The 27,101-nt window shown below is 32.9% G+C and overlaps 1 protein-coding gene, 1 long non-coding RNA gene and 3 other non-coding genes across 5 annotated transcripts; 2 read left to right on the forward strand and 3 right to left on the reverse strand.

The window, feature by feature from the left end:
* Positions 1-851: 851 nt before the first annotated feature.
* On the reverse strand, positions 852-4,157 carry LOC105798466 (uncharacterized). The gene is made up of 5 exons (XR_001135124.2): positions 3,969-4,157; positions 2,925-2,986; positions 2,793-2,831; positions 2,525-2,557; positions 852-954 (listed from the first exon to the last, which is right to left on the reverse strand). It is a non-coding gene; the product is annotated as an uncharacterized LOC105798466 (long non-coding RNA).
* A 1,228-nt stretch (positions 4,158-5,385) lies between these two features.
* LOC105798467 (uncharacterized) lies at positions 5,386-6,059 on the reverse strand. Its single transcript, XM_012628535.2, has one exon. It carries the CDS (start codon positions 5,799-5,801, stop codon positions 5,589-5,591), a length of 213 nt encoding a protein of 70 aa, XP_012483989.1. The 5' UTR covers positions 5,802-6,059; the 3' UTR covers positions 5,386-5,588.
* Positions 6,060-9,157: 3,098 nt separating this feature from the next.
* LOC128032990 (small nucleolar RNA R71) lies at positions 9,158-9,263 on the reverse strand. The gene has a single exon (XR_008189326.1). It is a non-coding gene; the product is annotated as a small nucleolar RNA R71 (small nucleolar RNA).
* Positions 9,264-11,614: 2,351 nt separating this feature from the next.
* On the forward strand, positions 11,615-11,733 carry LOC128033133 (5S ribosomal RNA). Its single transcript, XR_008189469.1, has one exon. It is a non-coding gene; the product is annotated as a 5S ribosomal RNA (ribosomal RNA).
* Positions 11,734-23,372: 11,639 nt separating this feature from the next.
* Positions 23,373-23,479, forward strand: LOC128032874 (small nucleolar RNA R71). The gene has a single exon (XR_008189215.1). It is a non-coding gene; the product is annotated as a small nucleolar RNA R71 (small nucleolar RNA).
* Positions 23,480-27,101: the final 3,622 nt, after the last annotated feature.

Raw genomic sequence — 27,101 nt, forward strand, 5'->3', positions numbered from 1 at the left:
TTATGTAAGTTATGTAAGTTATGCAAGTTATGATCCAAAGTTTTTTTATTCTTTAAATGTTTATGTAAGTTATGATTATCATTTTAAATTTTAATTTTAAATTTTAACCCTTTAAGTATACTCTTTTAATTTATAAATTTGTGTTTTTATCACCTTTATGTTTATTATACTTAAAAACACAAAAATTAATTAAGTTAAATATTATGTTTACTATACCCTTTTAAGTTATGTAAGTTATGTAGCTTAACTTTAACATTAAGTTAAATATTATTTTCCTTTAAAAAATTATTTTAATTAAATAATAGTTATTTCTATGATAAATATTATATTATGTTTTATTTTGAAATTTGAACTTTAAACTATATACTTTTAAGGATAAATAAAAATATTATTTAAATTAAATTTTCTATGAAAATTTTAACCTTAAAACTAAATATAAAAATTAATGAATTTAAATTTAGAATTTAAAATAATAAATTAGTAACACAATTAAAAATATTATGTTTATACTATGATTACTTAAGTGTTCTAAATAGATTTAAGTCAAATTTCAATTCTAATTTTTATATTATGCTCAAATTTATATCTCAATGTTTATAATATGATTAATTAATCTAAATTTTTATTTCATAAATTTAAGGCTGTAAATAAATAGTTTATGAGTTAGATCTTCATTTATTTATATTCGTTTGTTAAGTTGAATAAATCAACATTAATTTAAATTTTAAATTTTTATTAAATTTAAAATTGTAATATCACAAGGAGATATGTAAGATATTATGCCTTAATTTAAATCACTAACATGGATTTATCTGAAAAATGTTGTATTAAATTAAAACATGTAAGAAATACGAGATACTTACAAATACAATTAAAGAGAGCTTAAAACAGAGTTGTTTGATTAGACAATTTAAACGAGCCTATCGGATACTTCTTTTGTAGGGATTCAATTAACTGTTTCAATAAAAACATAATAAATAAATGATATGATAAATTGGCATTATTAACAACACATATTTAGAGGAATACTTAACCAAAGAGAAGTGTTAACGTATTATGGATGACTAAATACATAAAAACCATTAGCATGCTTTATGAGATTCTTGTACCCATATGATATATGGTATCATCCCTGTTTATGCAATTTATGTATTTATTATGGTACAATGAATGATAGAATGCAACATCTCTTTATGGCTAAAAGTACATATGTTATGATGTATAATCAATAACATCTTTTGTTTTAATCATTCATTTACAACAGTATAGATATATTTAGGATCTATGTATATTGATTTGGCGGAATCCTATCCAGCCACTTCAATCGAGATCATAATCAAAACTACCGACTATTCCAATTATTAATTAATCATTCTTTCAAATTAAGTGAAAATGTGTACATTCACCTATCTTAGTTAAACAATAAAGTTGCTGAATGGAAGTAAGCGTTTTTACGGTCAATCATCGATGAATTCAAAATGCATATATTTTAAAGACATTCTCAATTTTATTAAAAATATATATAACTAACCAACTTTTATTGGTTTTTACACAACTTTTCTAAGCCGAGTACATTAAACAATGAAATCCAATGGTACCAAATAGATCACTAATGATGATCCTTCATGGAAAATGAACTATGTAATATAATTACTCCATGCATAATTGAACTATGTAATATAATAAAAATGACGTTTAATTTTAAAAATCAAAAGGTAAATTAAATAATCTACTTAATTAGACTTTTATCAGTTTAAAATTACTAACTAACAACAGGAAGAAGAAAATTGACACGTTACTTTGAATTTTTTCCTAAAATAACAATTAAAACATTGATTAATAAACATTATTAATAACAATTTAATGATATGATAAATAAACTTCTATAGTTTTTATTTTTTATTAGAGCTCTTTTTGATTTTTCAAAATTATATATATATTGAACAATCTCAGAGTGTACGTGAACCTCTCTTAATGATGATATAAAATATATATGTTACATTGTTTGACAGAAAAGTTCAAGAGTTAATCTTGACAAAAATAATAATATTTAATGAATTGAAAAATATTATCAAATTGAAAGACTAAATGTTGTTTTATGCCACAAATTTACCAAGATAAAAACAAAAGCAAAAGGGAAAACAGTGTATTTTCAATCTCACAAAACCAAGATAAAAACAAATTTACCAATAATATTGAATTATCAATCTCACCAAACCCGAACTTGGAAACAAGATATTTTCAAATTTATCTCAAAGACACTTAAAACTGGGGTTTGAAGACCGAACCGAACCAGGCAACCGAAGACCCTACAGTCTACATCATTTATAATAACACAACCAAAGACCCAAGCCTTGCCTTTTTTTTCCCAAAAGAAAACAGTGTAAAACTGATAACAAACAGGAAAGCAAAAGGAAGATGGTAGCTAGGATAAAAGGATAGTAGGGTAAATTACATGTCAAAGTCAGGAAACTTTTAACCAAATATTTTGAACAAAAAGAAATAATGCAGAAGAAGAAATTACCTGTCTTTAGCCGAGCAGACAATTGATATTTTCCTACAAGCATTAGAAAGAAAAAATCAAAATTCAACGGAAATAGTTACAGCACTAGAAGTAAGAAATGAAGATTGGGCAACATTTAAATAGCTCCAGCAACAATCAATCAGCACTTGTGCCAACTTTTTGAAGCTCCAAATGTAAAAACACAACATTGGCTTAACAAAATTACTTAAGATATTACTAAATATCTAAAAGTCACGTTCGATCAGTAATCTTCAGTAATAAATCTTACTTTCTATATTTTTTTTACTTCTTTGACTTTCTGGAAACCCTGAAAGTTCAAACAATGGGAGAACGAAATCATATTACTTAAAAATGCTGATCCCTTTACCAAAAGAAATTCTATTTCGAAGATGGTACTTACACGGCTGGTTGCATAGTTGCCGCAAGCTGTGCTGCAATTGGCTTTTCTCGTCCTCCAAGTCCCTAAAGAGAAGAAAAATATTGTACATTAATCCATAATTACATAAAAGATAACCAATCATGATAGGAACTGTACCATAAGACCACAGAATTTCAATTTTTTTTCTAAAATAACAGTAAGAAATTATTCAAATGTTCCTACATGGGCCAAACGCTCTTCCCTCATAGCAAACTTTCTGTCAAATAAGGACATTGCAATCAAATTCGAAGAAACCATGCATAAATAGGCATAGCAAGAAAGCAAATAACAGAAACCATGCATAAATATGCATCAATACCATTGAAGACTGAAAGGCAGGTATGCATTTATTTTGCTAATTACCCAAGAATTCATTCCTACAAATAAACTTTTCAAAAACTAATAAATTATCTTGCAGTATAAATTCATCCTAAGGGGGTGTACAAATAACTCAAAGACATGTGGATATTTGTGAAGAAATTCACCCATGCCCACGTTCAGACCAACAATGTTTCTCCATCGTGACATCAGTTGCACAGAGACAAAAGGACCACACTTTTGCTGGGCCATAAGCTGCTGGATGTTGAGGATGGTTTTGAGTTTGTTAATGTGCATCATGAGCTTGTCTAGTTTTAAATCTTTAGTTCTGGTTTCTAGGTGAGTTAGGGCTGAAACAATTGGTTTTTTCCATCGATAAGATTTGGTTTTTTCCAAACCTAAGATTGCTTAAGGTATCTATTATTTGGTTCGTAAAAGTATATTGTGAAATTTTTATGGATTAAACACCATTGTAAATCACAAATTCTAGTTTCGGTGGGTAAAAATTAAAAAAATTAAAAAAAATTAGAAGAACTAAAACATTAATGAAAACCCCAATTTTCTAAGCACCCAACCAGCATAACCCAGAATTCAGAAGAAAAGAGAAAATAAATTACAACAGATCTAGAAATTAAAGAAAAACACAAAAATAAAAAGCCAATAAGAAAATTAAAAAATAAAGGAAGAAATGAAGTAGAACTGTCTTACCTAAGACAATGTCGATTGAGACTGAGAAAAGACTGATATTTTCTTCAATGTGAGGAGTAGCTAAAATAAAAGCACAAGGGGCAGGATTTTGGGGTTTTCAAGCAACAAAAAGACTGAGAAAAAAAAGGGACGAGATTTTGGGGTTTTAAGCAAAGAAAAGTCTAGAAAAGAAAAGGGAAATGATTTTAGGGTTTCAAGTAAAGAAAAGACTGAGAAAGAAAATAATTCGTGTGTGGGAGATATATCACTGTGAAAAACGACGCCATTTCAGTCAAAAGTAAAAACCCTTTTGCGGCATTTTTACCACAAACGCAGCTATTACTAACCTTTTGCGGTGTTTTTATCATAAACACCGCTATTGCTTACCTTTTGTGGTGTTTTTATCATAAACGCCGCTACTGCTTTACCTATTGCGGCGATTTTCCGTTAGCACCACTAATGTATAATATTTGTGGCGTTTTCCGTACAAACGCCACAAAAAATGTCACTAAAACCTTCATTTCCTGTAGTGATTTTTAGATTTAATTTTATAAAATTTCTTGCTTAACCGACCTTCGCACTCTACCAGATTGAGCAACTTGACCTTCTTACTCGAGATGACGTGGTTTGGATATGGTGTGTTTAAATTTTATTCGCACCATGTGCCCAAGCTTTCCACGTGGGAATTGTGCATTTGATTACAATTTTATTTAGATGTTATAAATATTTTCAACTTCGAACTTTAAGTTCCAAGTGACATTTAAAACTTAAAAATTGACATATAGGTCAACAAAGGATCTAATTGATATGATACTTATACTTTAAAGATTCAATTAGAATATTTTGAAGTTTTAGAAATTAGTTTACAGTCTAGACAATAGTTTGAGGTTGTTTGGTACCATTAACCCTTAATTTGTTATTATTAGTTTTGAAGATCACTTTGGCTTTAATGCTGTTTATTCACCTTGGTTCTTTGGTTTGGTCATCATTTACCGCTTTGTTAGCGTCGTTTCAATGTTGCCTAAGGTTTGGAGGTCGTTCGTTGCTTTTAAGGAACATGTCATGTCCCTTGTAACTCTCCATTACATAATATTCTTCTCTACTTTTTTTATTTTCTTGTAAAATTTCTCGGTGGGAGTTTTCTTATTTGCATGGACATATCCTTTGTTTTTTACATCTTTGAGGCTGTCCTGAAGCTAAAACAGTTTGTTCTTATGTTCGTTTAAAGAGACATTCGACAGTATATTTTCATGCCATTTTAGCTTTGTATACTGGATTCCATTAGCCCTGTTTTGTGTTGGAAGAAGTTCAAGCCCAAACTGGGAAAAAAGTTGTGTTTTCTCTTTTAGAAGTTAAGCAAGCATAGGGTGTTTTCTGAATTTTCTGCCAAGAACTCGTTGCTTGTTCTACCAATGGCAACCTCCATGAAAGTAAAAACTGTGTGTAATTTGCTTTGTTCTACCATTTCACTGATTCACCATATCAATACATCAAATATATATAGACGATATAAATAAAACGTAAATCACCAAAGCTGTTGAGATTTTGAAAAAAAGTAGAACAGTTTTTATCTTAAAACCTACAATTTGCAAGGAAAAAACATGAAATGGAGCATGATAGCGTTGCCTACTCTTATCTGCTCTAGCCTGAGTAGATGTGAATTCCAATAGCTATCACAAAGATGGTGACTAGGCCAAAGAATATGATTGCGTGAATAAAAATGGAGATGGGGCTGGTCTGAAAGTTTGCAAATTCCACTGGCCTTTTGTTTCCAGGCAACTGACAAAGCAACCCTGGTGTGCACAACACGAACAGCACCGTTGCCACTAACACAGGCCCCCAGTCGCCCGACATTGCTCTCCCTTTGTTTCCTCAACACTATTGAAATTTATGGGGTGGAGCTAAGAAATGCATGAAGGTTTTATACGCAAATTTTTGCTTAGGAAGGCCTAGTCAACCACGATAAAAAGGAGGAAGCAGAGATAGAGACAGGTGGAGAAGGACAAAGGGAAATGAATTTAAGGATAAAGAGAGAAGCAGAAGACAAAGGAAAGGTTCATGACCGGAATAGGAACTTGGAGCCGACGTTGTTTTGATTGGAAGAAACCCTTGGACGGCCTATTTTGGCATCAAATCCTGTTGCTTGCTTTTATAAGCATAAAGAAAACCATTACACAACAGTAAGTTATGTGCTGCCACATGTTTAGTACCTAATTTTTAAGTCTAATTTGGAATTTGAACTTGACAGCTATTTCAAATATAGTATCTAAATTTTTTGTTTGTCAAATTTGCTATATAAATTTGTCAAATGTTATATAATTAGCTCTATATACTAACAATTATATTTTTTTACGAAGTAGCAAAAATAATCAATGTATGATTGACATGTAACATATGACATGGAATTTCTTCTTTTGTATTTTAAATATTCAATTACTTTTAATTTAGTTTAATTTAATTTATCTTAATTTATTTTTAATTTAACATAGTAAATTTCTTTTATTTTGATTTTTTTAAATCTTGTTTTCTTTTTCAATATCAATTTGTTAAACATAGTTCAAAGCACAATTTTTCATCACAAATTTCCTTTGATACCTATGATAATTTTTTGGGGCATGTAGGGCTTTGTGAAAACCAAACCATGTTTTAAGCAGTTGATCCTTCTTGAATTATTCTTGTCATGAACCATCAATGTAATCTCAACTCACTAAAAAGTACAATTTGAGCATATTATTTAACAAAACAAAAGAAACTTCAAATAAATGTAATTGTTTTTTTCATTACATTACATGCTATTTGTCACATGATGGTCATATATTAGCTATTTCTATCCACTCGTAAAAAACTAACATTATTAGTGTTGGGGTAATTTATATAACATTTGACAAATTTAGGTACCAAATTGGACAATAAAAGCTTGGATAACAATTAGGAAAAAGTATCATGTTTAAGTATCAAATTAGAAAAAAAAACACTAAGCATAAAATTAAGAAAAAGTGTTCAATTTAAATGAAAATTTGAAAAAAAGAGTATTAAATTAAAAAATATAAAATTTAAGTACAAAATATTATATTAATGTAAAAAAGTTTCTAATAAGATGTAATTGATATATAAATTTATACATTATATGTGAAATAGAAAACCCATGTTTTTATTTGTCTTTAAGATTTATACTTCTCCATTAAATCATTAACAAAATGCTAATGTGACCTTGGTTTTATTGATTTAATAGTAAAATTATTCCTCCAATATTTTTGGATTCTATCAAATTTGTCTTAATTCTAAAAATTCAGTACATTTAATTCTCAACTTTAGACATTCTATTAATTTAGTCCTTATTCTAAAAAATTCAAAAATTTTAAAAATTTAAAAAGTTTAAAATTAGAAAATTATTTAAAATAAATCATTTCAATAAAAATATATAAAAATTATAAAAATACATGAAAGTTTAAGTAAAAACATCAAAAAGACATGAAATAGATGCATTAAAACAAGAACTCCAACTAAAAATGAGAGGGAAAAAGAAGAAAATGCAAGTTAGATCTAGTCTAAAATAAAAGAATTAAGGAAGAATATTTGAAAATGTAAACATTTACATCCTCAAGTACAACTGTAAACTCATGCTTGAACTAGTTGCCATCTTTAATCTATAGTCACAATTTAAACTTTATCAAGATCTAAATCACATCTCATCAATATTTTATGTGGCATGTACTTCTAGACTCGTTTTTGATCCTACGTTCAGTACAGCAACTCGAGTAAAGGATGTCACATTTTTCTTAAACTTTTGATTTCAATCCATTCCCTATAATTAACTCTTCTATCTAATCCATGTTGTTAATGAAAGCCATGAGGAACTAATCCTTCTATGGGGGAATAGTGAGTGGAAGCATGATCTCTTAACTGTTTTGTAGGGTTACTCAATGGATCAACTATTTAGGAAAGGAAGAACGTGAAGTAAACCCTAGGCCTAACAACCCTGGGAAGTCATCAAGGTGGGAATTAACTCAAAGTTGGGATTACCCATTCATGAACACCTTTACCCCAAGCCAGGTTGGACTGTGAGGTCGAAAGATAAGTATTTCTTGCTGACTCATTACGTTTTTGGAACATTGGAAGATCCTACTAGGGTAGCGACTAGTTGATTGACAAGGAACTCGAGAAGACAGATAATTGGGATTGCTAAAACGAGTTGACTACCCATCTTTAAATTTTAATTCCGTTATATTATTTTATTTTATTAGTTTACAAACCCTAAAAATACTTCTTATTCTACTTTTGTACTATAACTGATTTAAAAGTATTAATTAGATCTTTAATTGTTTAAGTTAAGATTGATTTAGTACTAGCCTCCTTAGGGTACGATCCTTGGAGTACTCACCTACTTCGCTGTAAAATCTATATTACAACTCGACCTGTATGCTTATGGATACCACCTCACAACTCTCTATTTTATTGCAGTATTCACACTTTGTACGTTAGTACGTCTGAAGGCGGTCAAGTTGTTGGTCCCATTGCTGGGGAGGCAATGTCACTAGGTTAATTTTAATTTTTTCACTTTAAATGAATAATTAAGAAATTGGTAGGTTATAAATATGATTTTCTTCCATTTATTGCTACTAACCTCCTCTTACTGGGTTTAGTGTATGACTTGCAGTAGGGGCATACCTATTGTAGCAGCCACAGATCTAAAAAAAGTAATCTGAAGAAATCACCAACAGCAGCAACAATAGATGCAAGAACAACCACCACTCGTTGTAGGTAACGTACCACGTGACAATAACGCCCTAGGAGACCCACCAGCACCATAGCTACCAAGAAACATGCATATGGCTTGAAATGAGAGAACTCTAAGGGACTATGCCCTACCAAGTGTAGACACGGTTTAGGAAAGTATAGCAAGACCGGCGATTACAACTAATAATTTCGAACTGAAACCAACGATGATACAAATGATCCAAAATAAGCTAAAATTTAGGGGCACTATGACAGAGGACCCTAATAAACATTTGAAACGGTTTCTTCAACTCTGTGATACTTTTAAGTATAACGGGGTCACTATGATGCTATTCGTCTTCGGTTGTTCCCCTTTTCTTTGAACAATAATGTTTTTTCTTAGTTAGACTCGCAAGCACTAGAGTTTATCACGACATGGGATGAACTCGCTGGAAAGTTCTTATAGAATTTTTTCCCAATTAGTAAAGCAGTCCAGCTAAGAAGAGAGATCATTGTCTTAAGATAGATGGAGGGAGGAAGTTTTTATGAGGCGTGGGAACATTTCAAGATGTTCATTCAAAAATGTTGGCACCACGGATTTCAAAAGTGGATGCGATTGCAGGTATTTTATAACGGGCTGAACGTAAATGCACGATCTAGATTAGATGGAGTAGTAGGAGGAGCCTTTATGAATAGGATGTACAAGGATGTTTACGAAATTATTGAAAATATGACATTAAACTCCTGTTAGTGGCTGACTGAATGATTCACATATGGCTAGAAACCCGCTACGATCAAAGCTATTCAATAGGATGACAAGTATTAGCAAACAGTTGATAGACTCAACTGTATCGAATCTGATTCTACACCGTCTATGCATGGAGGAGACAATTCGCTCTTCCATTATATCAATAATCCTTCGTAGGATGTAAATTACATCGAGAATAGGGGTGGAAACCCTTATTCAAATACATACAATCCTGTCTCGAGAGATCACCAAAATTTGAGATAGGGCGGAAATCAAGGAGAAGGTAATAGTTCAAATCAAGTTAAAAATACTAATTACCAACCTCCTTACTTGTAAAAACCTCAGTATAGAACCAACCCAAGTGACCATACTACATGTGGTCAATGTCTGGATAGAGTTGAGGGAGAGATGCAGTCAATGAGAACAGATGTTAAGCAGATGCAATTTGAGTGCACTAACTCAAAAAAAACATTATCTAAGCTCGAAGATCAAATGAGCCAATTGATGAGCATAATGGGCGACATTAAAAGAAAAATTGGCATAGGTATTCCTAGCAATACAAAGGGTAATCCATAGAGGGAATGTAAAGAGCATGTGAAAGCTATAGCACTCCAATCGGGCAAAGTACTGAGTAGCCTAGACACACCTACAGAGAGGTAACTATGGATAATACTAATGAACTTGAAGATAACTACCTAGAAGTAGAAAATAAACCTGAATGGGAGAAGGAGAATGCACTAGGGGTTGAGACAGGAAAGGAGACACTTAAAAATGTTGAAATCACAAAAGTCCCATTCCCATAAAGATTAGAAGAAAGACAAAAGTAGGTCAAAGATGAATTTGTAAGTTTCTTGAACTTTTTTAAAACATTAAATGTTAACCTACCTTTAATTAAGTTAATTGAGAAGGTTCCCAAGTATGTCAAGTTTTTAAAGGAGATGATGGCAAGGCAAGGCGTAAGAAAATCAAGGTAAGAGAACAAGTTAATTTAAGTGCTTCCTGTAGCGTGATTATTTCAAGACAAGTACCTCAAAAGTTGAAAGACCCATGAAGTTTTACTATTTCTATAGAAATAATGAGGATTCAATTTAATAGAGCTCAATGTGATTTAGGAGCTCGTATGTTTTTAATGCCCTTATCATTTTTTATAAAAAAAACTCGGGTTAGGGAATCTTAAAATAACTCAAATTACATTACAATTGGCTGATAGATCGTTGGTACATTGGAAGGGAGTACTAGAAGATGTGCTAGTAAAAGTGAGAAGTTTGATTATTCCCGCGGGTTTTGTGGTGCTTGATTTTGAAGAAGATCGTGAAATACTAATACCCTTTCTAGCCACCTCTAGATCCACCATTGATTTAGAGAAAGATGAATTAACTATGAAAATTAATGGTGAGACTGAAACCTTTTAATGAGCCATCAACTGAGAGGAAGATAAGAGAAAGATAGGGGAGCAATGTAGAAAGATATTTATTCCTAATGTCCCCGAGTCAAGGGATACTCTTCCTTTTATGCATGCAGAAAGAATAAATAGGTTCAAGGAAAGGGACAAACGGGTAATGTAACACCCCAAATATTGGGCCTAGAAGAAATAGGTTTTGAACAAGGGAATAGTTAGGAGACTGCACATAAATATTTATTTCTGCAAGGAAGTGACATAAATGAATGTCTGCTTCAGTGGTTAAGTGATTTAGGAGTGTTTGGAAGTGTCTGAAAAGTCAGGGGCTCAAGCCTTGGCTTATGCAAAATTTTTATTTTAAGTGAATAAAATCCTTGGATCTAGATAATAGGTTCTTAAATTATTGTGGTTAAAATATGATGCAAAGGAGTTGTTGGTCTAGTGGTAGGGGGTGTGTAGAGTGTACATGGGGTTTAAGGTTTGAGTGGTGGCGCATCAAAAAGGGAGTATTTATTTTGTTGTCTAATTTGTGTGGATGGTAGAGTTGGATTGAAATACTACTAAATGGAGTTTGAACTGGTCATAGAGAGAATTGAGGAGGGATATTTGGAGAGATTTGAGGAGAGAATATTGGGATTTGGGGAGGTTATTCTTGTGGAGAGATATATATCATCTCATTTGTTCCTTGTTCTCAATGGAAGATCGGTGAGGTTTTCAAGGTTTTCGTCACTTTCTCCAACTTGCCTTGCTTCCATTCCTAGCTGGTGGTGGTCGAGGTTGATTGGCACATTGCCTGGGAACCAAGGGTGCGATCATACCAGCACTAATGTGCCGGATCCCATAAGAACTCTACAGTTAAGCGTGCTTGGGTGAGAGTATTACTAGGATGGGTGACCTCCTAGAAAGTCCTCATGTTGCATCCCTCTGTTTAACTGTATAGGTAATCCCCAGTTGTGGGCAAGTCGATGCTGCGAGGGACTTGGAGGTGACCACAGAACTGCAGCTGTGCTACACTTGCTTTATTTAAAATTAAAGTTTATGTTGGGTTTTGTTTATGTAATAAGGCCATTTATGTTTTTTTAAATTTTTAGTTAGGCTTTTGCTTACTTATTTTAAACTGCTAGTTTAGCAGAAAACGAATTTTCAAAATAATTATTGTTTTCAAAGACACAAAATTTAAACATTAGAGTTTTCAAAAGCTTCTTCAATTTTAGATCAACTTTTTATAACAATAGTAGATAAAAAGGTAAACATTTTTGACTAGATGATTTGTTAAATAATAAAGGGGTTTTTAAACCTAGAAACGAATTTTTACCAATGAGTTCAATTTTCGCTAAACACCTCAATGTGACACTGCTAGGTTCGGCCATAACTGCTAGGCCGGGTTTGGGGTCTTACAGGCAAGGAAAAAATGGCACGACAAACAATGGACCAATACTGATAGAATAAAAAGATCGTCCGCTAGTGAATTGACAATACTACTAGATAAATCTAGCTGTATAACATAAAATTTGTGAATTGCTGTATGATATTTGTAAATTACCATATATTTAACTAACCACATAGTTTATATTTTAAATTTTCTATATGTAGGTTTATCCTTAGATCGAAACATCCTTAAGATAGAGTTCTAGGCCGAAATAGAGTTGGTGTCGCGACATCACAACAGCAAGTCGCAATGTAGCAGACAATCCATGAGGATCTCCAAACTGATGGATTTGTGCGACACGAAACCCATGTGTCATGACACCAGTATCCTACCAGGAATGTCGCGAAATGGAACCCCTATGTCGCGACATCGCTGTAATTTTTTTAGGGTTGAACTGACCCATTTGCGCAACCCAACGACCTACCTTTGATTTAACCCGATTTTTAACCCTTTAAAACTCTTTTTTATAACCTAAAACCTTATTTACTTCTAATTAAAACACCTCCTAACCCCTAATCCCTCCAAATCTCTTAAATCTTTTAAAACCTCTTAAACCCTAAAACCTTAATTTCTCAAACATCCTATTACCTCTTTACCAACTCCTCAATCATACTCAGAACAACAAGGAACAGGAATATTGTGGGAATACAAGGAATTCACACAAACTTCAACTATATATTTAAGGTTAAGGGTTCTTAAACTCAAACTTTCTACTATTTCATTGAATTATTTTCTTAGGATTGAAATACAATGCGTTCTAGGAAAATTAGGCGAACCATGGAAACGAAGCCATTGATGGTTCAAACTCGCTCTATGTTCTTAAATACGAATGTTGAAAATAATTTTTGTGAATTTCAAGGAAAAACAGTCATTCAAGAGAGGAAATTTGATTAGATATCGTCGATGGATTTTGTGTAAAGAAATATTTCATTTGGTCAGATATTATCGATGGGAATGTTTTTCGACTATCTCGAAGGATAATGTCGTGGTCCCTATTGTCCAAGAGTTCTACACATCTCTATGGGACAACAAGTTTAGAAATGCTGAAGGTCATAAATAGGATACAATACTTGTGTGAGGGATAGATGTGCAAGTAACACCTAGAATAATTTGCCACTTTTATAATGTTCCATACTATAAGAATGATTTCATTGATGAAACTGACTTATAATATTTTAGAGACATAGATATGGATAATATTATAAGCTTTTTAACTAAAGGAAGGGGTGAATAGAAATATCGTACAGGTATTAATATCCCGATATATTTTCATCAAGTTATTATGTTTCTTAAAGCTAATATGTGGATTCAATTCATTTGCACACAAATTGTACCTGCTTTAAATGTTTCTAACGTTAGTAAACCAATTTTACTCTATGCTATTTTGTAGAAAAAATAGGTATGTGTTGGCAAATGGATCCACCAGAACATGGGAAGATGCATTAGTAGCTAGAATATGGGAGTATTCTTTCCCCATCTAGTGACGACTTTATGTAAAAAGGTGGGTGTACCTATGACATTCACTGAGCAATTGTTGAAACCATCCCGAAGTATTATCTGGGCCACCCTGTTCCAACAATACATTGAGTTGCAGGCCACACAGATAAAAGACTAGAACAAGTGACAACAAGAAATGACAGCTACACCTACTTCATAAAAAAGGTTAGCATGAGCTCAACAGGACATTAGTGAGAATAGTCATCCAAAGTTAGATTGGATTATTTAGTGGATACAAGAATCGATAGCACTTTTTCAAGAGTTTTCTAGGAAAAATAACATTCGAGTCCCCAATTATACACCAGATATATTCGGTCTAACGAATATGGAACAATAAGAAGAAGTGCTAGAAAGTGAAGAGGAAGGAGAAAAAGAAGACGATGAGGAGGCTGACGAGATGGACGATGAGGAGGATGATTGAACTATTTTTAATTTTAATTTAGACTTTGTAGGAGTAGGATTAATAAGTAAATTTTAGTATGTTGCAATCTGTTTAAGTTTTCTATGTAGGAACCTAACACGAAGGACACACAAACAAAATTCGAACTTTATACGAGTAAGGGAGGAACTACCCATCAATAGAAGTTGGAGAACTCACGGGTAACTTCTTTTCTCATCTATTTATTGGCTACACATTGAGGACAGTATGTCAACTAAAGTGTGGGGGATAACATAGAAAACTTGTTTATTTGATTTTTTATGTGCTTGAGCTTATAGAAATACCACTGGTTGGTTAGGAGCATGTACATAGGTTGCTTGTGTTTGTGAATAAATTTAGCATGATGATAGGTGATTTTAAATTTTTGATTATTAGACCACTAAATTCTATATGTTACACTATAAATAGGTATTAAGCTATCGTTTGTACCAAGTGATATAGAAAATACAAGGAAACGAACATGTTAGTAGGAATGATAAATGGTTGAATTTTTGTCTGTTTGGTTGATTAAATTTGTGCATGATGAGATATTTAGCGATGACCTAAGGAATTGTTTGGAACACATCTAGAGCCAAAAAGCTATCTTATTTATACTTAACATTTATAACTGGAATGACGAAAATGTGCAAGTGTATACAATCGTTATCAAGTAATAAAGTGACAAGTAAATCTCGAGTTATCATGCCCAAAAGGATTGTGAAAGAAAAATATTTATGAAATGTACATCAAATACTTTGGTGATGAGAAAAATCTTTTGTTTTGAAGAAGTGATTTAAAAACTACATATTAGCTAAGTAATAAAAATAAAAGTAAAAATTCCAATACACGATTTCAAAAGATAAGTTTTAATCAATATGACATAATTGTGTCGATCAATTACATTCCTTAACTTAGAATTACTAAACCCATGTTCATGTTGTTACAAATATTTTCGCGACAACTTGATAATTTGTTAACTACTATACATACATACTTACTAAATTAACCAATCATTGAACATTTTTCAATGCCAATTCAAAAATTAATCAATCTTCGTAAGCACATATAAGATTAAGTGAGGTAACAATATATTTCTATATTGAAATAGTTTAATCACAATAATCTTGCAAGTTACGCAAGGCTAATGTACCGTTTAATATCGTCGCTAATTTAACCCTCAACTACCTTAGAAGATTAAACATGCACCAATTAAATATTTTTTCAATTAACCACAATTTCAATACATTTAATAATTAATTCATTCGTTACCTTACATTTTATAATGCAAGTATAACATAAGCATGATTTTATTTAATTGAACAACTTACGAAGGCCTAGAACAACACAAACATATTGTTAATAATTTAAGTGGACAAAATGCAATCAATCCAAAATGAATTAAATTTAAGTCATTTTAATTAGAACAAGAACAACAACACAAAAATTATTTATATTCATAATCGCAACAAAAATATGAAAATTAAAAAGAAAGGAACTAGGAAGCAATTCAGTATTTCTTTGAAGCTAGAATAATGTGCTCCTCTTTTTCTCTGATTATTTTGTTGAACTGATGTCTCTATGAACAATTGAGTGTTACTATTTCAAGGTGGAAGAAGGATCCTCTTCAAAAGGGAAATCGGCAAAGGAAATGGAAAAGAAAAAGGGAATGAAAGAGAGTAAAGTAAGTGAAAGAGAGAGATGTGTGGGAATGAATGGTGTGTTGAATGAGGAAGAGAATAAGGGTATTTATAGGATGTAATGGCTACTAAAAATAGTAAATAGATAGTATCCTCTCCTCTTCCCTTGGCTGGCCAAAAATGGTGCAAGTTTGAATTGCTCAAACTAGCTATTTTAAGCTAGGGGCAAAAGTTTGAAGGCATGAAATGTGGAGGGATTTGAATCGGATTTTAAGGAAACTTCAAGGGCTATTATGAAAGTGTGGAAATTAGCTAGAATCAGCTGATTGGGTTAGCTTTATGGATGGTTTGGGCTGCCCCATTTGCTAACTGGATTAGTCTTCTTTACTTAGCATAATTGGGCCTCTTTTCATCTTTAGGCTTATAATTTATTTTTAACCCAATTAATTTGGATCAAAATTAAATATAAAATAATTTTAATACAGTTTTTTGGATCATCCGTGGCTGGAAAATATTATTATTCTTTCTCTTGATCACTTGATGCACAACATTGCCCCAACAGTTCAAGCCTCTCAAGGTATCTACCAAGCAAATTTTCACCCTTTGTGCAAAACTATCGAAAATAAACCAAATTTCTATAAATTTATTATAAAATAATTAAAATTAAATATGTTAATAAATTAAGTTTAAATTAATTATTTTATAATTAAAGTATGAATTTCAACAAAAATTACTACAAAACTGCACGAATTAGGGTTCAATAGGTGCTGAAAAGTCTATATATTTTTGTGTCTCCAGACCCCAGACTTAATTCATTGCTCATCCCGAGAAATGTGTAAATTGTAAAAGAATTTCTCAAAACCACCTTTGAATTCAAAAAACATTCGTCCCATAATTATGGTATTAGTATAATTTTATTGAAGAACAAGAAGTTTGAGATTATGCAATGCAAGTATACATATTATTCAAATTAATCTTAGTTATCATTATGATAGCAAGAATAGAATAAATGTTTTCTCAATAAAGATATGTTAAATTCCTATAAATTAATTTTTATTCCCTTATTTAAGACTAAACCGCAATCACTAAGTTTAATTTATACTTTCATATGTTGAACTTAGCAATTTCTCTCCTCTAATGTAGGCAACACGGAAATCTGAACTGAAAGGTCTTTTAAATGGGTTGTAGCGTGGCTAGGTTAGGGGTAGGTAAAAGATAGATAAATTTAGGCTAAAAACCTAGACTTAGCATGTATTGGACCTTCGGAATAAATACCTTCAAATTCACCAACTCATTTTGCAATTGAGTTCACACACGCTCTTTGTACATCTATTTCTTTTGAGTACATATGCTCTTTTTTTTTTCTTTTTTTTCAAGCATATTATTATATGTACTACAATTTTTTCGAGCATTTGATACTTCTTTTCAACTCCCCCAAACTTATTTTCAGAGAATATTCTGGATAGACTGAGTCTAGTATTTGGGACAATTTAGAGATAATTATGAGAGAAGTGATGGCTTAATATTGCAATGGTTCAAAAAAAATCAGGCTATATCGTCTCAAATTTGGGTTTCAAGGGATAAATATTCATTAAAGTTGGCTTGAAAGGCTCAAACAGTCCAAACAAAACTTTGCCTAAGTCATTTTCAAAATTCCATGCTTCCTAGGATTTCGCATTAAGAAATTACTAAGTCAATTCTAGAGACTTAAACTTTCATTCATGCCTAGCTCTCCTAAGGAATTAAAAAATTTATCGTACAATTTATAAACTTTATTAAGAGTAACATTTATGTCATAATTCAGCTAACATTTTAACGCCCCAAAATTTTAGACTAGAAGTATTGGGCCTTAAGCAATGGAACGGTTTACAAACTGTGTACAAAAGTATGTCTGCTTTAGTGGTTAAGGGCCCTGAGAGGAGTTGGAAAAGTCCTGGGTTCAAACCTGGGATTTAGCAAAAATTTTAGTTTTAAGTGGATAAAACCTTGGATGCTTGGATGTAGGCCTTTTAAATCCTTGTGTTAAAAAAATGTCACAAGGAAGCATGTGGTCTAGTGGTTGTGGTGTCATTAAGGTTGCAAGGGAACTTGGGTTCATGTCTTGGCTCTTGCAATTTATTTTGGTTTTTCTTTTAAAGGAACTTGGACTTTGGCCTTTAGACCTTTTAGTTAATTGAAGACAAAATGTGACACAAAAGAGCTTGTGACAAGGAGGCAAGTGGCGTGTTGAGCTATTGAGGGGGGCTTGGGTTCGAATCCCATTGCAAGCAAAAAGGATATATATTTTGCTGGCATGAGGTTGTAGGAGTTTGAGGTGGTTTCGAACTCTGTTGGGTGAGAGTTTGAATGGGTCTTGGAGGTTGTTATGGAGGATATCAAGGAGGGGTATTTGGAGAGATTTGAGGAGAGAATATTGGGATTTGAGGGGGTTGTTGTTGTGGAGAGCGCTATATATCCATCTCATTTGGTCATTGTTCTAAATGGGGGAGATCGGCGAGGCTTTCAAGGTATTCGTCGCTTTCTCCAACCTGCATTGCTTCCATCCCTAACTGCTGGTGGTCGATGTTGATTGGCACATTGCTTGGGAACCAAGGGTGCGATGATCATTAATTTGCGGAATAAGAGTGTTCAGATCGAAGGGAATTTGCAAATCGCATCAGGTGTGTAAACTCCCCACTGTAAATGTAGAACAGAAAAAGCCGAAAAGCTAAAATACGGCATTTGAGACCACACGAGCGTGCGATCGCTCGTGTGGAAAGCCGAACCTGAAAAACATGGGCGATAAACTGTGGAGGCCTCCATGAGCATTTCCATGGGCTTAGGCCATAATAGGCCACATTGGGCCAAAATGGGCTGTGTGGGCCCCACACGGATGAAATCCACAAATTGTGACAAATACTAAACTGGGCTATGTAGATCTCATAGCCGTGGTGAAATCTGGGCTTAACAGGCAACACGAGCGTGTGGGCCCACTAGGACCGAACAATGGGCCTTGGGCCCATTTACACTGTTATGATCAATTAGGTTACCTTAGTCGCTTGAGGCAACTGCAGACCTTTCGAGAGGTCGAATACCTAAATAGCATCGATGGGTAAAATGATCGAAATACCCTCGATGGGTAAAATGACTAAAATACCCCATAAGGTAAAATGATCGAAATACCCCCGTAAGGTAGAATATCAAAATACCCCCATAGGGTAAAATGATCATAGTACCCTTATAGGGTAAAATGACTGTAATGCCCTTGTAGGGTAAAATGACTGTAATACCCCTGTAAGGTAAAATGACCGTAATGCCCTGGTGTGTAAATGAGTATTTTTGCTCCTTGAGGTCAAATGATTGTTTTGTCTGTGGTTAAATAACTGATTTGTCTGTGTTTGGTATGATTGATTTGTCTATGATTTGAATGACTGATTCTAAGCATGGCATTCAGCATACACGACATACTGCATGGGTTGGGATACTGTTATGGAGGAGGTACTATATTGGTGGCTCTGCCACAATCACTGTTACTGGTGGCTTGGCCATATATACTATTATTGGCAGCTTTGCTGCTGTGAACCTACTGATGACTTTGTGCCGATCATAGTACCGTTACTGATGGCTTTGTGCCAATCATTTCACTGTTACTGATGGTTGTGTGCCGATCATATCACTGCTACTGATGGTTTTGTGCCAATCACATTACTGTGCTTATGGCTTGTAGCCATTCTGTTTATAGCTTATACGGCTCTTATCCATTCTAACTATTGGCAGCTCTGCTGCATTATTACTACTAGCAGTTATGCTGTGATATTGGTGTGAGAGTTGGGTGGGTCGACTCGGTCCCCATATGGTGTGTTGGCTAGATTGGGATGGGTTTGCATACTTGCACCATACTGATATTGTATCGGGCTTAGGCCTACACTAATTCTGTATTGGGCTAAGGCCCACACTGTACTATTACTGTTAAAGGGCTCTGGCTTAGGCTGATTCTATTCTGTATGCCGACTGTTTGATAAGGGATTACACACTGAGTTTTCGCAAACTCACCCTTCTGTCTAACTGTGCAGGTACTCCCCAGCCTTAGGCGAATCGGTGCTGCAAGCGACTTAGAGGTGGCCATACAACTGCTACTGTTTAAATTTGCTTATATTTTTATTGAATTTTATGCTGGGTTTTATTTCTGTAATAAGGCCTCTAAAAATTCTGGGTTCTAAATTCGAGATTTTATTAATTGTGATTCTTATCTGCTAGATGTAGAACCCGATTTTCCAAAACAATAATTATTTTCAAACGCTACGGTTTTGCAACTTATTTTTATTTAAATATCACTTTTTCGTAAATCATTTGTTTTAAATTAAGCTTCCACAACAATAAGGTTTTGAAGGTAACAACTTTTCTTTAATAAACCTAGATCAAAGATAGACAAGTGCAAAATGAGGTTTTGTATTTGAAATTTCAAGAAGGGTTTTCAATGAAAACATGGTTTTCGAAAAACACTTCAATGTGACACGCTAGATTCGGTCATAACGTCTAAGGTGGGTTTGGGGTGTTACAAACATAGCAATCATTGAGATAATAGAACTTTATTTATACTAAATTTTTGCATAATTAAAAAATTCCAATTTTTGAGCAAAATATAACTTACCATAATTATAAGAACAATGTATCTTGAAAAAAAAATTTTGCTCCCCTCTACTTAAGATGAACAATGTCCCCATTGTTAAAAATAATAGAGAAAATGAAAATATAGAAGTGAATAGATACTGTACACCAAGTAGGATCCTACAAAAAGGAGGTGAGTCAAGTTTGACTGCTTAAATACCAAGCTCTTCCTAGACAGATTCAATCCTAGACATGTACATACCTATTGTCACACTTCTTATTTGTAAATTGTTCAATTTTATTAATGATTTCAACCTCTTATTTTATTATGTGAGAAATAAATTCCTAAAAGAGCTTTAAGCTAAAAACTTAAAATATCCTGAAAAGTAAAATAAAGTAAAAACAAGATCCCCCCTTTTTTATTTATTTGTAGTCCCCTCTGAATACGACCGCCTTATTCCTTCCTCGACATTGGAGTCCATGGTTTGAGTATAAAGTCTGGAAATTCAAGCATAAAAAAAACGGGCTATGAAATATATATTTCAAATGCATCTCTGATTAAGTCATCCCGTATTTTTGAGTATCTTTAGTAAGCTTGTTGTTGCAACTGCATGTGTTGCAGCATAGCCATTATATCAAACTGTTCACTTCGTGAAATGGTGCAAGATGAAGGGACTCTCAGTGTCGAACTTAGAAAATATGTTAACAGTGGTTTCAGTTTTGGGCAAGTGGTTGAGTAGCCGATGGTAAGGTTTAGAGTTGAAGGGGGTGGAGATTTTAATGATAGTTTAGGTGCGGTAGTTTGTGACTTTGAATGAAGGTGTTTGGGGTGGTGATTTAAGGAGTTAAGGGTTGCGACATTAAGGGGTTAAGTGAAATGTACTATTGGGTTACTTGGGAGTGGCAGTAAAGCAAGGTAAGGACTTTATGTTTGTGTAGAAAAGGGTTGAATATTTCCATTCCTAGAAGTGTCTTAAGCCTAATGGTAGCTCATTTTTGGATCCTAAATTCATATACAAAAATTAAACAGAAAAAAACTCAAAGAAATTAGTGCATGGGTAAAAAAATTACCCTTTTTTTATAACAAAAAAATTAAATAAATTCTTTGGACTACTTAGAAAAATATTTTTCAAAAAAAAAACATTAAATTGAACTCTCAGGAAAGACTAGAGGCGTCACAAATAGTCCCGCTTAAGTTCCAATCTCCTAGAAAGAATTTTAATTAATGTAATGAACTAAAGAAAATTTTATCTAAGTCTACCATTTTATTTAAATGAGAAAAAAAATGAAAAATATAAAACAACGATAGAGAAAGTGAAAAGAACTCCCTCCATTTTATTCAGGATTGTCATTGACCATGGTGGTGATAAATGACCATTTGTCATACCAACCATACCCATCTAGGAATTAATCATATTCTTTCTCATCAAATAGGTCCAACATCTTATTAGGGAAAGAAAACCTAAAATGATCTTTCCTAGTGGCCTTATTTAACTTCATGTAATTCTTATAAATCCTCCAACTTGTGACTCGAATATATGAAATAATCCATCCAATACCCTTCTTGTGCCTTTCCAAAACCATAAGTGCCTCTTCTTATTGATCTTTGGTGAACTCAACTGAAATAATGATTGGTAAAGTCGAAGACAGACCCAAATAGTTATATTTCAAATGATGATACAAAATCTTCAGTTCCAATTCAGCTGGCTCTTCAATAAATGACTTTGGTTGTGTATACTCCTGAGATTATAACTCTAATGATTCGATTGAAACTTATTGAATGAATTCCTTCGAATTAGCTTCTAACAAAGCCAAACATTCCTTGTCTTCATCATCACTTAGCGAATCCACCGGAAGAATATGTTCTAACAGATCGTCTAAAGAATTGAGCTCCAATTCTGTAAAAGCCAACGATTCTATCTTTGAAATAGTAGAGCAGTCTTCAACTACATCTGGGGATTTACAGCATCGAATTCATTAAAAGTCACCTCGTCATCAAAGATTTCTTTTAATTGAGTATCATTTTGCTACTTCTAGAATCATTGAGGATATGAAAAAGGTGGAATCATAGCTTTAACCAGACAACTCTTCTCTGGAAATTTTTTTATATCTAACAAGGGTGTTAGATAATCAGAACTAACTAGTTTAGAGTTTACCATATCAAGGATCACTGAATCTAAGTTCTATGAAATAGGAGTTTCAACACTCGTTGAACTTTCTCTTTGTCTTGAGCTACAATAGGTTCATCTTGAACCTCAACCACCTTGGGCTTCAATGTCTTTCCACTTGGAAAAATGACTACTTTGCAATGTTCTTTGCCCCAAATTCTTGGATTTTCTGTGTCTCTCGGCCAAATACCTTAGGGTCTACTTTTGAGCTTATTGATTAGTTGTCTTACTTGGTTTCCTAAATTATTCAATGTTGCTGCTTGGCTTTGGATTAGTTCATCATTCTTCGCTATGTACACCTTCAAAAAATTCTCAAGATTACTTGAAGATTCAATTGGTGGGGCTTGTTGCACTTGTTAAGAATAGTCTGGTGGATAATTTGATTGACATGGCATAGAAGAGTCACTATGGTCCACCCATTGATTACTCCATGGAGAAATTGGATGATTTTGCCATGAAGAGTTGTAAGAATTTGATTGCGGACCATTCCAATTCTAATTTCCCATGTAATATTGACTCTTGATTTGATAGGCAATTTTTAAAGAAATTGTCATCTCCACAGTATTCACAAGAAATATTCTTGAACTGGTTTGGCTAGGCTGCCAAAAAAGCAAATGTATTCGTTTCATGTACTCGTGTTACTCGTCTTTCTAAGGTTGCTCGGTTGGTTGGCCACTGATAGTTATTGTTGTCAATTCTTTCAATAATCTCGTAAGCATCATTATAAGACTTAGAAAGAAGGATTCCATTCGTCGAAGCTTCCACCATAATTCTAGTATGAATATTGAGACCAATATAGAAAGTCTCCATTTAAATGCAGTAAGGAATGCCATGATGATGACACTTTCGTAATAACTCCTTGAACTGTTCCCATGCCTCATATAAAGATTATTCGTCAAGTTGCTAAAATGAAGTGATTTCATTTCAGATCTTAGCAGTCAAAGATAGAGGAAAGTATTTCATTAAGAAACGTTCAACCAACTCTTACCATGTAGTTATGGAATAGGATGGTAGGGAATTCAACCACACTTGTGCTCTATCTCTTAAGGAGTATGGAAATAATATCAGTCTCAAGGCATTCTCAGTCACCCAAACTAGTTTGAATAAGTCACTCACTTCCATGAATAGCCGAAGATAAAGATGTGAATCTTCAGTAGGCATCCCACTAAATTGACCAATATTTTGCAACATCTGGAACATGAATAACATTAGTTTGAATTGCAGTACCACAATTTCGGGTATCACAATACTCAGGTTGAGCTTGTTGAATAGAGGAATGACATATTGTCGAATTGCAAAGTTTCAACCATCGGCAACAATGATCAGATTGTAAGTATTATAAGTCAATACTCCTCCTAGATTTTGGTTTTGATTTTTGCAATTCATCTATTCGGTCCTTCCTTGGTTCGCTTGTCTCCTCCTTTGTCTGAAAGTCCTTTCAGTTTGAGAGTCTACAAGGACTAAGTCAATAATTTGATCAATACTCATAAACACTTGAAACAGACATTCAAAAACAATATTGGAATTAAATTTAATAGAAAAAAATAGACCAAAATGAAAAATTAACAATTTCACAAATAATATCTTTTAAAACTGTCCCCGGTAATGACGTAAAAACTTGAAACAACGGAAATGTGCAAGTGTACACAACTGTTATCAAGTAATAAAGTGACAAGTAAATGTCGAGTTATTATACCCACAGGGACTATGAAGTTTTTTTTAATGAAATGTAAATCAAACACTTTGCTGATGGGAGTAATCTTTTGTTTGGAAGAAGTGATTTAAAAACTAAAAATTAGCTAAGTAATAAAAACAAAAAGTAGAAATTTCAATGCACAATTTTGAAAAGATAAGTTTTAATCAATATGACATGATTGTGTAAGATCAAGTACATTCCTTAACTTAGAATTACTAAATCCTTGTTCATGTTGTTATGAATATTTTCATGGCAACTTGATAATTTGTTAACTCGCACATACATACCTACTAAATTAACCAATCTCTTGAAAAATTTTCAATGCCAATGCAAAAATTAATCAATCTTCATAATCATATATAAGATTAAGTGAGGTAAAAATATATTTCTATATTGAAACAATTTAATAACAATAATCTTTCAAGTTATGCAAGGCTAATGTACGCTTTAATACCGTCACTAATTTAACCCTCACTACCTTAGAAGATTAGACATGCACCACTTAAAAATACTTTATCAATTATTTACAATTTTGATAAGTTTAATAATTAATTCATTCATTAACTTACATTTTATAATGCATGTATAACATAAGCATGATTTTATTTAATAGAACGACTTAGAAAGGCTTATAACAACACAAACATGATTATAATAATTTAAGTGGATAGAATGCAATCAATCCAACATGAATTAAATTTAAGTAATTTTAATTATATCAAGAATAAGAACACAACAATTATTCATATTCATAACCACAACATAAAGAAGAAAATTAAAGAGAAGCGAATTAGGAAGCAAATCCAGTATTTCTCTAAAGCCAGACTAATGCGCTCCTCTTCTTCTCTGCTCGTTTTGCTGAATCAAGGCCTCTACAAAAAATTGAATGCTATTATTCCAAGGTGGAAGAAGGCTCTTTCTCAAGAGGGAAATCAATAAGGGAAATGGAAAAGAAAAATGGAATGGATGAGAGAAAAGTAAGTGAAAGAGAGAGATGTGTGGAAATGAATGGCGTGTTGAATGAGGAAAGGAAGAGAGGTATTTATAAGTGGTAATGGCTGCCACTCCTCGTCCATTTTCTGGCCACAAATGGTGCAAGTTTAAATGTCTCAAACTTACTATTTTAAGCTAGGGGAAAAAGTTTGAAGGCACGAAAAGTGGAGGGGTTTGAATAGGATTTTAAGGAAACTTCAAGGGATATTTTGCAAGTGTTGAAATTAGCATAAATAAGCTGATTGGGTCAGCTCTGTAGATGGTTTGGGCTGCCCCATTTCCTAAGTGGACCAGTCTTCTTTACTTAACACAATTGGGCTTTTTTTATCTTCAGGCTTATAATTAATTTTTAACCCAATTAATTTTTGATCAAAATTAATTATAAAATATTTTTAGTACATATTTTTGGATCATCCATGGTTGAAAAATATTATTAGCCTTGCTCTTGATCACTTGATGCACAACATTGCCCCAACGGTTCAAGCCTCTTGAGCCAATTTTCACCCTTTGTGCAAAGCTATCGTAAATAAATGAAATTTTTGTAAATTTGTTATAGAAATAATTAAAATTAAATATTTTAATGATTTAAGTGAAAATTAATTAGTTTATAATTAAAGTATGACTTTCAACAAGAATTACTATGAAACTGCACGAATTAAGGCTCAATAGGTGCTGAAGAAGTGTATATATTTTTGTGTTTCCAAGTAACAATTTTGAGCCTTTTGAAACTTCTTGGTGAACTGAATTATAAATCCCGAGCATAAAAATGTTAATTTTTATATGCCCTTTTTCTTTGGTCCTATTCTTTACAGTTATAGATGTCTGGCCACATGTATTGAGGGTTAAGTAGATACGACACAATGAAGTTTATAAAATTAGAATGAAATAAGAATCATTAGTGTGATATAGGAACTATAAGTTAGCCTAATGTGTGAAACAAAAAAAAAACTGAAAAGATAATTAGTACGAGTAGAAAAAGTATTAAACTAGCAAAAAAGCATTCATGAGTGAGATGTATTGAAAAGGAGAAAAGTCACAAAGTCACAAAAGAAAGAAAAACTCGTTCATTAATGCACAAAAACTCGTAAGGCTAGCCATAGTTACTATGTCATGCTATGACTTCCATAGATGGAGACACAAGGAAGGTAAGAGAAGGAGAAATAAGGCGGTGAGCGGGTAAGGGTCACTAAGGGCGAAAGAATAGGGATTAATGTTTTCAAATTCCATACTTTTCCTAAGCCACAAAATGTTACAAGCTAAAATCTCCTATGTGATTCATACATGAATGGATATCATACTAAACATATGCATAATCAACTATTTTTATTATGCTCGGATAATCAAAGTACTTGTATGATTTGTTGATGGATTCCTATAGATGAGAACCTTAATATTTGTACATTTTTTAACGTACTAAACATAGATGTTTGTGATCGACAGTGGGAAGTCGACCACTCATCATGTTAAAATTATTAGTAAGCGTGAAATACCTCACTTACATGCTCCAAAATTAATACTTGTACCATACTTGTTTAAGGGTTGTCATTTTTATTTTTGTCATCTTTGTTTATGTTGCTTGAGGACAAGCAAGGACTTAACTGTGGGGGAGTTTGATCTGTCGTAATTTGGTGTAGTAGATTAAACTAGTTCACATTTAGGAAGCTTGAATACAAGCATTTTCGTTATGTTTTAAGTAAGTTTCCTTAGTTTTATTTACATCCAATAAAATGTGAACAGTGAGTCTTTTATTGACCTTGAGGGCCGAATGAGGCCTGAAGGAGAGCTAATGTACTTTCTGAATGTATAGGAAACCATTAGAAGGCATTTTGGACCAACACTAGATGCTATGTCGAAACATGGGAGATT

This window comes from Gossypium raimondii, chromosome 9 (genome assembly GCF_025698545.1).
Source record: "Gossypium raimondii isolate GPD5lz chromosome 9, ASM2569854v1, whole genome shotgun sequence".
NCBI lineage: Eukaryota > Viridiplantae > Streptophyta > Magnoliopsida > Malvales > Malvaceae > Gossypium > Gossypium raimondii.

Bases quoted from the DNA above. Each gene is read 5' to 3' on its own strand.
- LOC105798467 (XM_012628535.2), bottom strand. From the start codon at position 5,801: ATGTCGGGCGACTGGGGGCCTGTGTTAGTGGCAACGGTGCTGTTCGTG.